At 40.0% G+C, this 17311-nt stretch overlaps 2 protein-coding genes across 3 annotated transcripts in view; one reads left to right on the plus strand and one right to left on the minus strand.

Annotated features, from left to right (window-relative positions):
• Positions 1–2817: 2817 nt before the first annotated feature.
• LOC308308167 (alpha-(1,3)-fucosyltransferase 7-like) lies at positions 2818–14513 on the minus strand (the record flags this gene model as incomplete). Its single annotated transcript, XM_080753531.1, has 2 exons — positions 2818–3783; positions 14484–14513. 2 exons carry the CDS (start codon positions 14511–14513, stop codon positions 2818–2820), a joined length of 996 nt encoding a protein of 331 aa, XP_080609657.1.
• Positions 14314–17311, plus strand: part of pikfyve (phosphoinositide kinase, FYVE finger containing) — a 41795-nt gene continuing 38797 nt past the window's right edge. For both annotated transcript variants that reach the window (XM_080753323.1, XM_080753324.1), the window contains exon 1: positions 14314–14415. The gene's annotated coding sequence lies outside the window, so the exon portion shown is untranslated. The remainder of the gene's footprint in view (positions 14416–17311) is intronic.

Consider the following 17311-nt stretch of genomic DNA (forward strand, 5'->3'; position numbering starts at 1 on the left):
CATTAAATGATATTTATCCAGTGTATCCTGCAGAAAGAGCATCCTGCAGAGAAAACATTAAGGTATTTAGGCCTAGGACTATTGACTGCTTTAACTGTTGAAAAATAGCAGATATACAAGCTCACAGCGCGGCACCGAGTGCCGCGCTGCGAGCTTGTAGATCTGCTATTTTTGAAAAAGTTGTGAAATTGTGTGCAAATCTTTGAATATATGTATTTTCAAAGCGAACGTTTGTAACTCAAATTTTGCTTCTGGGTGGTCCCTGGAACTAGATATTTTGAAATGGGGGTTCGTGGCCAAATAAATATCATTTTGGGGGTCCTTCACATGAAAAGGTTTGAGCACCACTGACATAGCAGTCTCTCAAGAACAGACTAACTGAGCTCCAGTTAAGTGAAAAGGACCTTTTCTTTGACGATGGCTGGCCAGATTGCTGACATAGAAACATAGGTTTTTTTCAAAAATCTTAGAAGGATTCAAAAGACACTTATAGAATCGGGTCAAAATTCAAATTTTCACGATTTTTCAAAAATAGCAGATCTACAAGCTCGCAGCGCGGCACTCGGTGCCGTGCTGTGAGCTTGTAAATCTGCTATTTTTCAACAGTTAAAACAGCACCTAAATGGGTTAAGGTATTATTGTGAGAACAGTAGGCCTATACTTGGCCTGCTGCCTGTGGTAACAACCAGAAGCCCCTGCACTAATAGAATTACAAGGCAGGATGGCAACAGCCATTCTTACAAACAAAGGGTTAATTTACTACTAAGGACGCAGTGCAGTGTAGTTAGGCATGAACCTGACACCACTTTACTTGAGTATTTCCTTCCTATGTTCAATACTTTTACTTCTTCTCTACTCCACTACATCTCAGAGGAAAATATTGTACTTTTACTCCAATACAATAATATGAAAGCTTTGAACTAGTTACTTAGATTATTATTACAAAACACACTACCACTTCTGCCCTATATATTTCGGCCATTTGAGAATAGCAGATCTACAAGCTCAGAATGCGTCTTACTCAAGTCAAATAACTTCAATAACACCTTTAAGTATTTGAGTACTTTTTACACCACTGGTTAAATAGTAGGCATAAATGTCTTGACATAAAACTAAAAGCATGGCACTTTCACCCAATTGTCACATAACTTTTCCTGAACACAATAGCTGTCATAAAGATGAGAAACCTGAGTCGGTAATCCGTTGTTATACTCACCACACACAGTTGTGTGTATGTAGGATATACTATTACCAGAAAACTCTTGCACCACCAGAACCGCTAAAGAATTTCACATCACACTCGCAGAGAAAATCCACAATTGACCTGCTTCACTGCAGCAGGTGGTCCAGAGGGCAGCAGCTTTAAAGGGTCATATGGAACCAAGAGAGCAGACTTCTCAGGTGAGCGGCACTTAATAATTTACAGCTAATCTCCCATCAGTGTCTCAGACTGACATTTAGGCAATATAGCCTACCAACTACCACAAGAGAAAACAAACAAACTTACAAACACTCGTCATCAGAAGGCACACTATTTTATTGTATTTGATGCTACATTTGGTGTCTATCAGTTCTCTGGCCGGGGCTTTATGATGATGGCGAGAAGGAAGAGAATAGTAAACAAATGGAAAAACAAGATAGGGCGCCCTCCTTTGGTGATGTGGAGCAAAGCATACAGTGGTTCCCAACCAACCAAACAACCAACCCACCCCTGTGCCTTGAGACCCTAGTACCACTTGTTGCATGCAGGCCATTCAGAATAAAATCTTATGCAGTTTGGATGATGCATTAGTGCATTCAGTGACAGTAAGTTGGTTTTACTATTGTAGCATCTGACATGAAAAATAATACTGATATTAATAATAGATACTAATATCAAGAAAGAGGGATTGTCCACAGAACTTCAAAATTAAATGTTGCCTCTTGTTTATTCATCATCCAACAAAAGTATAGTCCTTAATCAAAGTAAAAGCTCTTCTTCTGAGGTTCTTGTCCAATTCTCAGCAAATAGCATATTTTCCTTTTAATGTTGCAACATGGAATTTAGCTCCGAAGCCGGAGGGGCCCTGGTGGAATGGCCAGCGATTGAAAGTGCGCAAGCCTTTTTATGGCGTAGAGCAGACCATAAAGCAAGCATCACACAATAGAGGATAGAGGAGGCAGATGGCACCATTCTCATCAGCTGATTGCCCAGCGTTGTATGTCAAAGAAAGTACATATGACAATCAATACATTGAATCACCACATGCCTTAAAATTAGGAAAGTTACCCCTGCTAAAAGCTCCACATGACAATTCTTAATTTACGTGTCATGTTAAGTGCCTGATACCCAATGTATGGTCAGATTCTAAAAAGCACCCGGGAGGTTGGTGAGGTAATCCAATTATGGGTGACCATCCGCACTGACCGAATAGAACCAACTAAGCAATATCATTAGCTATTTGCTGAGAACCCAAAGATACATCACACAGATATATTAACATATTAGGTCGACTATCTGCATCACTATTGGCAATAAATGATTGAGTATTGTATATCATAGGAATATTCTTTAGGAATTAAAGTCGATGAGGGAATACAATACTGTATTATTTTTAAAGGGCAGAGCAAAATACATTTGACTAATTTTACAAAGATATATTTTACACCACACCAAAAAGAAGGAATTTCATTGCAAAAAACATAATAATAATAATAATAATAAAATAAAATCTCTAATAACGTTTTTTTTTTCTCCTTCTTTTTTCAATTTTACTAAATTCTACTCCTATACGCATTTTCCTTAACCTTGATGCATGTACTAAGTCAAAATTATGTTTACCCATTAACCCAGGCCTCCAGGTCAGAATAAACCTTCTGTTGAGGTAACGCATCATACTGAGAACAGATTCTGCACAACCTCTCTCTCCAGTCAGTGTAAAGCTTCACCGTCCAGTTTTGTTTCCAAACAAAATAGTCAGTGTACCTTTTTTTGTCGTATGCCAACTGTTTCAGGTATTTACCCAAGTCCTCTATTGACGCAAATTCATCAACATGGATGAAGGAGTTTGGTGGGGCCACAGCCTTGTAATCATCCAGCGATGGACCAAGAACAATAGGCACAGCACCTCCCTGGTAAGCATTCCTCCACAGCTTCTCAGTAATGTAATCTTTGGAAAGTGAGTTCTCAAAGGCCAGATAGAAATAGCAGTGAGAGATGGTGGATAGGAGGTCTTGGTGAGACAGTGGTTCTTTCTTCCATGTCCCATATACACTCACAGGAACTATGGCATTCAACTGTTCGTACACTTGGCTCCTTCTGTGGTGGGCCTGATAGTTACTAACCACCCAACAAACCAAATTGCTTTTATTCACAATACTGCCCTCAGCTCCATATGCTGCGCTGCCAGTTGGATGCAACTCCCCGTAAGGGATTTTAATATCAGCATCTCTTCTGTAGGACATGGTCAAGTTGAAGACGTTTGCATAGAGGCGAAGGTTCCCATTGTTTTGTGGGGACTCCAGGGACATCCAAACCCACCTCTGGCTCTGTGGCCGTGGCAGATGACCGGGCAGCTTTTGGCGGCCCTGTACCAATTCTCTGTTGTGGAAGACCACCACATCTGCTGTCAGGTACAGAGAACGCTGGTCCACTAGTCGACAGCGTGGGACATGATAGCGCTCCAAGCACACATCACCTGTTAGGTCGTAAGAGACGCCGAAAGGCCAATGCCACAGCAGGATTGTGATGTTATCATGATCAGTGGAGGTAAAAGGGGTTATGATCGTTATGGTTGCCAAGGCCTGGAATCCCCATCCAACAAGGAGAAAGACAATGCAGAGAAAGATAATACAGAGAAGGAATTGTTTCCTCATCAACAGGCCCCTGTCAATAGAAAAAAATCAATCAATCAATACAAGCAGATAAAAGGTAGTCATTGTACATACTACTTCTAACACTTACTTTCATACAATATTACCACACCATCAATTATATTTCATCACGATTCTTACATGGTCAGTCAGTGTCTACAGTGACTCTCAGTTATCCAATGCTGTCACATCTTGTAGAATGATTGCAATTTTCAAAATTATTTTGAAAGTTCATCTTGAAAGTCAAACAGGTGACACCAGAAGTTTGATAACTTATGACTTTTTATAAATTCAGAGTGAGTGACATTGACAGACAAGTACAACGGGTACTCTGACATGGGGTACAATGAGTATTGCTTATTGTGTGTGTGTGTGTGTGTGTGTGTGTGTGTGTGTGTGTGTGTGTGTGTGTGTGTGCGTGTGTGTGCGTGTGCGTGCGCGTGCGCGTGTGCGGTGTGTGTGTGTGTGTGTGTGTGTGTGTGTGTGTGTGTGTGTGTGTGTGTGTGTGTGTGTGTGGCGTGCAGAGAAGAGAGTTTGGTGAAACATTTTAAACTATCTACCGGTATGTGACTTAAGCGTTCCTGTTACTAAGGCATGCAGAACAGGATGTGGTCAAGAAGTGGGACTGCTCTCTTAAGTCTTAACCCATTCAGGCCGGGAACACATTTTGCTGTTTGGGAGGGGCTTACAGTACATGTACAGTATGTAGCAACATATTTGTTTTGTAGGCTAATTTCTGATTTAGCCCTATTCTATAGGTTAGGCCTAAATGGTTATAAACTGCACCCACTGCACAAAATGTGGTAGAAACAGAGCTACCGGTACACTTTCTAAGCACCTGCCCAAATATACCAAGACATCAGAGACCCATACTTCCCACAGATTACACACACCCAAAGTGAGATTGAAAACATGACCAATGACAAAAAACTCTCATACCCACTGGGAGAAGAGAAGTGAGTTTGATGAAACATCTTAACCCATGTTTAACTATGTGACTAAGTTACTTAAGCGTTAGGCATGCAGAAGAGGATGTGGTCAGGAAGTGGGACTGCTCTCTTAAAGGACAACTTTGGTTTCTTACAACAAGGGTTCCTATTTTAGATCGTAATTAGAGAAAATAAGAGTGTTAAAATGATTTTAGTATTTTGATTTCAGTGGGTGGGGGGGGGCATGCGTACCTTTTCTTTTCTCCAATGACTATCTGAAATATGACCCCTTGTTGTAAAAAAACAAAGTTGTCCTTTAAGTCTTAAAAAGTATAAACTGCACCCACTGCACACAAAATATGGTGGAAACAGCTACGCTTTCTAACCACCAGCTGTTGATTGTTGATATCCTTTGTATCACTGATATCCTTTGTTATTACCTGTTGTTGTTTGAATAAGAATATGCCATTGCTTTAAATATTATTGTTTCATTGTGGTTGTGTTTAAGTGCTGCCATAATAAGAAATCACACCTGTGTGAACTGAGCGGTGGTTGTGTGTGTGTGTGTGTGTGTGTGTGTGTGTGTGTGTGTGTGTGTGTGTGTGTGTGTGTGTGTGTGTGTGTGTGTGTGAGAGAGAGAGAGAGAATATTGCAGTTGATGCTCAGACTAGACTCAAGAGCACCCTCTCTGGTCACTGAGTGGTAGTTCAGGCTACATACACACATACATACACGGATACACGGATACATACACGGATACACACACGGCCATGCTAAAAAACGAAATATATGAATAACCTATGTACACTTTAAGATAAATATCCTGTACTAATGTCCTTCATGTGCTTGAATCTACTTAATGAGAAGTTATGTACAAGTACAAATTGTGTTTAGTAGAAAGCTGGCATGTGCATGTTGACAGGAAGGGTGTAAGTAAATCTGAATGTCTGATAGCTTAATGTTTGTGAGACAAAAGTTATGAAAGTAGCTGTTTATCTGCACTTGTGGTCTATGTTTCTCTCTGTTCTTCCCTATTCTGATATATTGTAGGTTGCGAAACTCTCCTCCAGAGAAACGCAGAAGATCGGCATGTGCATAAATAGGGCTCAGGCACAGATAGCAAGCGCGCAGACTTTGTGAACTGGCCTTGGCACAACTTGCTGATAAGGAAAGTGTATTTTAGCCCAGAGACTCTGTATCACATTTCTATCATTCAATCTGGAATATTTGTAACTTTAAGCTTAATTATTAAATATATATTTTTGCCTTTAACACTCTTGTCCTCTCCTATCTTCACCATACAACGGACGCGCGGAAAAAGCTTGATCTGAGGGTTTGACAAATTATCTCACTGCATTATCTGGTTATGTTTAAGGCTTTTTCCATCACTGCCCACTATACCAAGACACCAAGTGAGTTTGAAAACATGACAAACGACAAAGAACTCCTATACTGTACCTACAGGGAGAAATACATCAATGTGTTTTACTGCTTACACACCAGCAAGATTTGTGAACTGTTGTGATAAAAGAAAGCTAGAGAATGGGATACAACCACCCTAAGGACTACAAACCATCAACTGTTTATTATATTTTGACAATTGTCATGGCAATGTAAACGTATGTTTTCTCATGCCAATAAAGCTCCTTTGAATTGAAATGTAAACTGACTTCTGTATACAGTATTGTAAGCATTATGAAAATGTCAAATTTACCTTACAGACCATGACAGCTTAGGATAAACTGAGTGCCAATGTAGACACTGAGCATATAAGAATTGCCATGAAATGTATGGGGTAGTAACATTAACTCTCCAAAAAGCTTGGAACTCCACTAACCTGACAGACCTGCAAATCTGTGATCTGCGTGCAGTCATCACAGAAGCAGCAATTGGCGCTATGCTTTTAGGATTTTCAGATGGTACAGACAGGTCTCTTATAATTCTTCACCTCTCTCTCCACTCATGGATACGACACATTGCGAGCTCGTAGATCCGCTATTCCCGGCACATGTGGTCATGTGACAAACATAATGATGGCATTATTAGGCCTACACCCTTTGCTTATTAGTCATTTTGACTGATCCCCCGTATTATCATCATGATGAGGTATTCTGAGAAAAGAATACTGCATTACCGTTCAATATGTGGAAAAGGGAACTTAAAGTGTGAACAGGTAGTTACAAAAACTGTCACATGTTGCTCACCCTGCCACATGTTCTTGGCAATTGTAATGCCTTTACAGGACTCAGCTAGATTCACATTTAACATACATGCAAAGCGCAGGATGTGAAAAATGGTGGTGCTGTTTTCTTTTTTTTTTATGTATATTTTGAATGTGAGAATGAGGTCACTGATAACGGGATGTCATTGCACCACTACAAGAATAGGGCTATTTAACAAAGCATTTGGTTAGCTCTTTAGGTTTTAAAAACCCTGCCTCTTTTAACAACTTTTTTAGATTGTATATACTGTAGCATTTTGAGGTTTGTTTCACATGTAAAGTGCAATATAAATACAATTTAATATTTAATACTTTTAAACCAGATAGGTTGCTTTTTTCCAGCACTGGAATTATTGTAGCCATTTTGAAACGGGAGGGAACTTTACCCTCAGAAATTGATTGGTTGTGGGGGCACGGTGGCGCTGTGGTTAGCGCTGTCACCTCACAGCTAGAAGGTCCTGGCGACTCCTGGGTTCGATTCCTGCCCGGGGACGCTGTGGGCGTGTTCCCTGCCTCCACGTCATCAGCGCCCACACCTTAGGTGGGGTTGGCGATAGGGCCTTTCTGTGTGGAGTTTGCATGTTCTCCCTGTATCTCCTAGTTACCCTCACAAAAAACATGCAGTAATCCTGGTCTCTATAACAGCCAGGGTGCCTGATGGAGGGGAAAGGAACTGGTTGGATGGAATAACGTGTTCCTTCCACGTGCTACGTCCAAACCGGGGAAATCCCCTCTGTCAGGTGAAAAGAAGCAACTTGGACTACTCATGCATAGAAGGAAGCATGAGGTCAGTCCGTTGTCTCCCCAGGCGTGGCAGAGGGAGAGCAGAGCCCATGCAGGATTACATAGGCAATTGGCACGGGATGAAAATGGCTTAAAAAATCGTGGGATAAGAATTATATATAAAATAAATAAATGGAATGGTTGAAAATATCTCTGAAAAACCCTGATAACTGTGTTGTGCATGCTGTAAAAAACACCACCACCACCACCAAAAGCCATCCAGGCAACCACCTGAGACTGTGGTAGTCGTAGTTATCATTTCTATTCATCTGCCATAATGTATGTCATGGCTGTAATTGAAACTCACCTCTGTGTAACACCTCTGTCGTAAAGGTAGTGTATGACAGTTACCAAATTACAGCATGCCCAGGTTGGACTAGATAGGTTTGTCTATTGGAGCCAGAGGGGTAATGAGACCAAATGCAAGTCACCGAGTTGGCCGGCTCAATTTAATATCAAATTATGTATATATTGAATGAATATGAAATTGAAATTGAAATTGAAAAACAAAATAAAACAATGCATACAAACATATGACAGTACAAACGAAACCTTGTTATCTATAAACCAGTTTCTCGAGATTATATACTGACTGACTAATGACTATAATACCTGTGTGCAACTTAGTTACACCAGTTCAATATTCCATGATTTTCCATGATCATTTCCTACCACATTGGGGACACTGTCTATGGATCTGGGTCTGCCCAAGGAGAATCTAACACATTTAGATCAGGTCTGGGTCCTTCCAATCTCGGGTAGCTCGCCACTCCTTGGCTGACCAGAGTCAGGCTGAATCACAGATCATCCAAACAAAAAACCTGACCTGCATAAAGCAAGGCCAGAGGCATCTCTGTGTTAATGTCTAAAACAATACCATGGTAGTCACACATGGTCTCACTTCAAATTGACCATGTTCACACGGCGGCCATCTTGTCATTAAGTTAATGAAATGCCACCCCGGTTGCCACAATGCCACCCCAGTTGCCACCCGGTTTTAAAATTTCAAACATGGCCACCAGGTGATTATGGTCAATACTTATTGGTCATAAATAAATTGAACCTTTCAAATTCACACAATTCACATTATAATTACAATTCAATAAAAAAATAGTTCAAACAAAACAAAATAAACTAAATCTACCTCTCACCAATGGTGGTGTGTTCCTTACACTCAAATTAGTAATGGCAGGATCCAGCAAGTAACCAACTGAGACACTACAAATAAAAATGGAGTGACATTGAAAACATGTCTTTTGATCAAATAAAATCATAACACTATAGGCGGTATTGCGTTATAAGGAAAAGTGCTTAGAAAATGAATTTCGTTCCCACGTCTGGGCACTACTCATTCAATGCATTTTTGCATAGACAATACCCTTGTGGTCTTTGGGTTAAAAGTTCTCCGCACGAAACCTGCACGACTTTTGTCACCAGCCAGAATTGTATATAAAAGTGAATATCAAAAAAACGAAAATCTTGTGCTGCTGTTTTTGCTTATAAAATGTACTATATTGATTTTGGCAACACAAAATCTTTCTCAAATGTCATAAATACATCTACTTAACATCTGAAACAAGTATTGGTGCCTTGGTATCAGGCCTAGAATTTCGTCTTTTTAGGGGCAAGGACACTTGGCCAGGACACTTGGCCTTGACACTTGAATTTAATCGAATTTAAGGGTTAAACTTACTGCATTGGTTTAAAGATGATGTCTTAAAAATTTATATATCAGTTTAGTTTAGTTCAATATCATTAAACCTTTCTTTCCTTTTTTTTACTATTTTGAAAAACATGAATATTTGAATATTGAATATTTCAAATAGCTGATCTCACAACATGCCGATGTACAGGGGTCATCACCATGTCAGCTTGTGATGGACATATTGATACATATTTTATTTTTGTCACAGACATACAAAATAACTGTCCAATAATTTTACAAAAGAACATATATACAGTATCATATTTGGCAAAATGGTTGAAATTTCAGTTCCTTAGTTTATTTCTTTTTCTCAGTTCTCTGTCTGCTGGAAATGTCTCGTCAAATGATGTGTGGTTTGTCCACAAGTTCTATTTCTTCACCATCTTGCTGATGAGACAAATACTTGACAGAGCTCCATCCAGTTCCATGTATGGTACACAAATACATAAGGCTTCACTTCCTTCTAGTAGTCAAATGATTTGTGTTTTGTCAGAAAGAGTCTTTCCAAGTTCCCTTTCTTCACTATCACGGCATAGTTTTTGCAATTCATTGCAATATTGTTTTATTATTTTGTCTTTTGCCAAACTCCTTCTACTGATCTCTTGTCTCATACGTTGTGGTTGAAAGATAGTAGTAGCTTAACAAACAGGTAACAGTCCACTAAAATGTATATGCTGCCAGGGTCAATCCTGTGTTAATTTACACGGTGAACAAGTATTATATGATGATGAGAAAGACAGTGCGTAAGTGGTGTGATGTAAGGTATACCAGTGGAACCAGTATTAGCAAACATTACTTCTCTCTCTGTCTTGTCTTGTCTTGTCTTGTCTTGTCTTGTCTTGTCTTGTCTTGTCTTGTCATTGCATCCTCACTTGATGCAATCATGTAGCCAACACAACATATTAATCATCCTGACACTTATCATCATCCAAAATAATTAAAACAAATGCTTTATTATTATTATTGAATATTTAGGATAGATTATGTACACATGATAACCAAAATACTAAACGTGCCACGGACATGGACAAGTCTTGCCACAGACCCATTTGTCCGTGTACAGACATGTTGATGACCCCTGCCGATGTAGATCGGCTATTTGAAGTATTTTAAAATGTTTTCAAAAATAAAATAAAAAGGCAAAGAAGTCTATAGGGATAGGGGTATACAGGTAGCTGCAGTAAGGCCACTGTGGTCTCAGGTCATGCCATTGGTTTGAGGGGCACAAGGCCAAACTGAGGGGCAACTACGGCCATGGCCTTCATGGCCTCCCTGAAATTCCTGCCCTGCTTAGTATTCTCATATGTGAATTTAGGTCATGAAATATAGCTAATTTGTTGAAGAAAACGCCTCAATGTATGTGATTGGCACCCAGCAAAATGAAACATACACATAGTAAATTTAGCTAAACGCTTATGTCTCATACATAACACATCTCACAGCCAACTGTGTAATGAAAGGTACCTTAGCCAGAAATGGATGAAAATCAACCAAACTATCACAACCACCTAAATTGGAAAAAATCCCAAAATGGACAAGACTATAATAAATGCACAAAAGGTAAAAATACAGCAAATGCTAAGCTTTTTCCTCCCACATGTATGTATTGCATTTAAATGTGCTAAAAGCAAATCTTGAAATAAAATGAGTATTTAGCTAATTTTACATGCTGACATGGTGTGTATATTACTCATCCCTATCACTTTCATCCAGGGGTCATCAATATGTCTGTACTACGGACAAAATGTGTCAGTGGCTGAATTTATATCTTATAATGTCTTGTTTTTGATCATAAGACCCAATTACTGAATTCAAGGTCGACAGGTTTTCTTCAGAATATCTATGGACATTGTGACATTTTGGCATATTAGGAGTCCAACCAGTACTAGTACGCCCTTAACTCTGAGATTGTACAAATGGAACCAAATGGTTCTCAGAGTTACACACATGTTATGGTAATTCAGGGCTTGCTCTTCTATGTGTTTCTGGTAAATATTATTGTCCACACAAGTAAAAGGTCTTCAGCCAGGCTATCTGATGAAGTCTCTAGAATCTCCAACTTCCCAGTGCTCAGGAGACCTGGACTTCTGTCTGTCTTTGCTTGCTGACAAGAAACACTTGGGAGTAGGTGGTTCAGCAATGTGATGAATTAAAAATGACATATTTAAGATACATTTAGCTGTATGTATGTTTTCTCTGATTTTTCTCCACAATCATCCCCACAAATCTTGATAGAATCTGAGGTAAAACTGACCAAATGTGTTCATATTGCTTTTGTCATAACAGCCAGCTGTCACTGTAAAAGTCATAGAAGCTCATTTTCGGGTGGCGTCCATCTTGGAAATATGGAAAATTATAGATCCAGACACACCCAATCATGAAGATAAGTATTCCATTGAGTTTCTCTTGATGTGAAACCATGAAATAGACACCAAGTTTACTTGTCATTATAACGAAATTACAGTCACTGACAATGCAACACAATCACTTACATTGAAGCGTTTCCTTCAACAAATTTACTACATTACATGATCTAAATTTGCATATGAGTATACTAAGGCACCAATACTTGTTTCAGATCTTAGGTAGATGTATTTATGACATTTGAGAAAGATTTTGTGTTGCCAAAATCAATATAGCAAATTTTACAAGCAAAAACAGCAGCACAAGATTTTCGCTTTTTTTGTTATCCCCATTAAATACATTTCTGGCTGGTGACAAAGATTGTGCAAGTGACACGCGGAGAACTTTTTGTTTCTTACTTACTATCAATAGATCTTTCTAATGAAGCAAAGTTTATGTAGTGCCCATGGGGCGGGAACGAAACCGAACGATACCAGCCACGCAATACAGCCTACTAGTGCAAAAATGTTTTTAGCTGAACACAAAACAAACTTCAAATGACTGTTTCAGTGCTCAGTTCTTCATTGAACAAGCCTATTCACCAGCAGTGGTGGGACTTCACATGTTAACTTACAACAGCACAAGTTAGCCACCTAGCAGCTAATGCATCCAGTTTGTCACTCACCAAGGCCTGCACATGAAACCAGTAAGACTCCCTAATCGGGAGATAAGCGACCGTCAAGTCGCATACACAAACGTTATGAGGCAATTGTAGCCAATCAGGAGGGAATATGGGAAATGGGACAGATCCATGTTGATGACATGACATGACTGACATGACTAGAGATACTGTGTACTGTTTTGCATGATTTTAGGGCAAAAGGAGCCAAAAATGTGTTTTGCAGAAATCGGCCTGATGGTGGCGCTAAAAGAGGGCTTTTCATAGTAACTTGCAACCTAGTAGTTGTCACTACATGTGTGCGACAGTCTTGTATGATGATGATTGATGAAACTACACATTTGAAACTTGGAGTCGTTGATCTGCAGCGCTGCTGCTACTGACGCGCCGCTGCTCAGCGGGAGCTCAACAGCGCGAGTGTGTGTTCTGGTTCTGACCCCGTTTTATGTATTGTACGCCCTGCCCTCCACACGACCACGCCCTGAACTCGTGACGTGGCATCGCAGAGCCAATTAGCGTGCGCGTGGCTACTGTCGGGGGATTCCCGCTACATACTTGTAACCATAGCAACCACCGAACAACAGCCGCTGAAACACTTGGAAACTTGAAAGTATCGGCCTACGTTACTTTGAACATTACCTGATACCTGTATATTTTGATTTGATGATAGGGTCATTTATAATGTATGTTAATAACTAAAACAGATTGTCCCTTTTACCAGGGACAGCTCCAGGGGGGGCTAGCGGGGGCTTTAGCCCCCCCTGGTAAAGGACTAACCCCCCCTAAGCCCCCCCTCCCCACATACCCAATTGTGAGGAAAAATATTTATGGAATAAATAAATGAAATATATACTGTATGAATATGTGAAAGACAACTGACTGACTTCTATGTAAACCATACTATAGCCTATGCAAAAAAGAAGTGAAGGACCGCACACACCGTCTCGAAGTTCCCCAAATATTTATTATAGACAGTCTTGCTGTACTTATTTTTTGGTCCAGCACCCGTCGTAGTCTCTTTGGATGTGCGTGTATCCACCGCCTCAAACCATACATACTATATGGACAGTTTGTTCTGCTGGAAAGCATCTTCAGCCTCACAAAAACCCTATCCGATCACCTACAGTCCACAGATTTGGAGCTGGCATCTGCCAATGATCTTGTCTGTTCAGTTATCAATGCCCTAAGCCAGAGAATCACGTTTGTCATATTAGTATTATTCATTATTGTTTGTTGACAAAATTCGTTAGCCCCCACTCTAAAAAAGCCAGCCCCCCCATTTCACCCCCAGTCACAATTTTCTGGAGCCGTCACTGCCTTTTACCCAGGCCAGTGTTGGAAAGTAAGTAGCCTACATTGGTCAGGGGGTTGACCTACATTGACTTAAGTCTTCAATCAATTCATTTCAATTCAAAGGAGCTTTATTGGCATGAGAAAACATACGTTTACATAGCCAAAGTGTCAAAAATAAAAAATAAAAACCGTTGAAAATGGGGAACATATATAGTTGTAGGGGTTACAGCATTGTGTAAACAGTGAGCTATGTCGCATTGTGACATAGCTCGCAGGGTATAAATCTTTTGGAACAAATAGCAGCATTGTTTTTTTTTCCTCAATACAATTTAGATAGGAAAAAATAAAATATGTTATCTGGCGCCAACTTCTGGCGGAACTGAAAACAACATTCTAGATTCTAACGGGAGTGAGAAATCCGATACACCGGCCTCCTCGGTCGATGATCTCTGAGTGTAGCTGCTTCTGCCTTATCTCGTGATCACAACAGTTCGATTCGTTCCCGTGCCGATAGGGGAGAGTCGGTCGGGCAGTCGGCTTCAATCTCAAGTCCTTGTTCACAGTCACAGTCAAAGAGCAGAGTCAATGCAGGGACACAACAGCTAACCAGGTACACTTTTCATGTGTGTTCTCATTAATGGTACTTTAACTGGCATAACGTCACTCAGCTTCCCTCACGTGAGAGGGCTGCTGCTGCCCAGCTAACATGTCTGTCCAATAAAAAAAGTAAGCTAACATTAGCTGTCGGGCTAACAATATAACTTACATAATAACGTTAACTGTAATTTGTGAATTGCCAGCTGAAACAGCCTTTTAAATTGTGTTATATATGTAGCCTATATAAGACCGTGTCCGGGTTGGATCTGTTATGGTACAAAATAATCAGCATCATCTGGGTGAATATGAAATAATGTCATATTTCGCTAGCCGTACTAGCTAGACTAGCTCTTTGTGGATAACTGTAACTGTAATAACTATTAATGTGTGTGGAGTTATTCGCCAAGGTTCTTTTACGGCGTGTTATCAGATGTAATGCTTGTGGGTGAGCTGTCATGTGTCATGAGATGTCAGAAGTCTTCTATACCTAAAAGGCCTGTTGAGCAGATCACATGATAGGATGGTGGTGGTGGGTGGGGGCCAGAGTGATGCTGCCTTCCTCCCAGTCAGTGGTGGAAAAAGTACTCAATTATTTTACTCAAGTAAAAGTATCAATACTGCAATGTAGAAATACTCTTGTTACAAGTAAAAGTCCGGAATTCATAATGTACATGAGTAGAAATACAAAAGTATTGGTATCAAAATGTACTTAAAGTACCAAAAGTAGACTCATTATGCAGAATGTCCCATTTTTGTCCCAGTTTTCAAATGTATCAAACGTATATAAATAGTTTGAAAATAGAAGATCTCATCTATTTTCAAGTGGCCGAAACCTATATAGGGCTGAAGTGGCTAATGTAGGTTTATTGTTTAGTAATAACAATCTAAATCTACAAAGTAACTAGTAGCTAAAGTTATGAAATAAATGTAGTGGAGTAAAAGTACAATATTAGAAAGTAAAGTACAAATACTTCAAAATTGTACTTGCCGTAAGTACAGTACTTAAGTAAATGTAGGCTACCTGGTTACTTTACACCACTGCGTCCTAGTTCCTTTTTATTGCTAAACATGAAATTACGTGATGTGTAACACTCTCCGACTCTGCTGCTTTCATCAAAGGGTGAGATTTATACAGAATGCAGACAGATATGCTCTGAATCTATTATTATTATGAACACAGCCGCTACTACTGGACGCTACGTTGACATGGTCTGCCGATCCAGTGGGCTTTTTGGGGGCTCATCATGACTCATGGCACTGTGCTTGTGTGTTACAGTTCATTTGAACTGTTTGACATCCCAGAGAGGTGTGGAATCACTTTCATTTTCATTGTTGTTGCTTTCAATTCTGAAGTAAATCACATTTGATATGGAGTACAAAATCTATTAATTTGCTATTGCTACCAGTGCAGTACTGAATGTATTAATCTATTCCGCTTTGATAGACTTTTCAGTAAGATAATTGCTGATGTAACTTAAACTCGCATCACCAGGCTTTTCCTCATGACGGATTGTTTATTTCAACCTCACATGTTTGAATCTGAGGGTGGTTATACATTCACACATAAATGGGCGTTCTGAATTATAGCAACGGTTTTGTAATGTTAGACAATTGCCATAATGCCGCTCCACCTGGGGGCGGCATAGCTCAGGGGTAGAGAAACCGTTATTAGAGCACGAAGAGTTCTCGAAGGGTTCCCAGTTCGAATCCGGTCTCCCCCTGAGTTAATGTCTAGTCCTTGAGCAAGACTCTGAACCCCTAATTGCTCCCGCTGAGTAGGTTGGTGCCTTGCATGGTTTCCTCTGCCACCGGTGTATGAATGTGTGCGTGAATGGGTGAATGTAATGCATAATCTATGTAAAGCGCTTTGGATAAAAGCGCTATATAAATACACCATTTACCATTTACCTGAGTAATTGTAGAGTTTGTTTCTGTGCTCAAAGGCACTTTGGCAGCATTAAGAGGCAGGAAGACTCCAATTTACCGTCAACTAGGTCCAAGTCAAGGACTTGCTTCTCTATCATTCAAGCTGCTGGCCCCTGTTAAATTAGATAATTAAACGATTCAGTCCAGGTCAAGTCATTCGTTTTAACTTGATAATCATGAACTAATAATAACATTCTAATTTATATAGTGCTCAAAGTCGCTTTACAAAAACAGAACAAATAACAAAAAATATTCAAATGAAAAGGCGAAAAAGAGGAGGATTAGAATTAGGTGAGGAATGCGAGGTAAAGTGGTGGGTTTTGAGGGAGGTTTAGAACAGGGCAAGGACCAGTGAGCTGGACCTGGCTTGGAGTGAGTTCCAACTTCCAAAGGGAGCGGGCTGCAACTGAGAAAGCCCTGTCACTCCAGGTTCGTTTCTTTCTTTGTCATGGGGACATCCATTAGGTTGGCATCACCAGACCTGAGGAAACACGAGGGGGGTGTGGCAGTGAAGGAGGTCAGAGAGGTTGGGGCGAACTGTTTTTTTTTTTCTTCATTTTTTATTCTTTTTTTTTTTACTTTATTTATTGAGATTTTTCCAACACAGGATAAACACATGAACACATCATTTCAACCGTGGTTGTTGAGGGCTTTAGTAATTGGTAGTCAGCTGTATTACTATTTTGAAGTCTATTCTGTGTCAGTGAAGGTCGTGGAGGACTGGAGAACTAATCAACAAATGGCAAGCAAACATTCTGTGTCGTGGATCTAGTAATCAGAGTCCATTGACTCCATTCTGATGCTTTTAAAAACAAACCTTAAAATTAAGCAGCAGGGAATTCACCTCAGGCCTTCTCAAACTCAAGGCTGTCCTTATTCCTTAGTATTACAGCTTTTGCGTCAACCATATAAGTAAACATGCTTGAGGCATTTATTACGTAAATGCGGTAAGTGAGCTCCTCAAAAGCCAGCTAGTCATCTAT

This window comes from Nannobrachium achirus (assembly GCF_963921795.1).
Source record: "Nannobrachium achirus genome assembly, chromosome: 22".
NCBI classification, from domain to species: Eukaryota; Metazoa; Chordata; class Actinopteri; order Myctophiformes; family Myctophidae; genus Nannobrachium; species Nannobrachium achirus.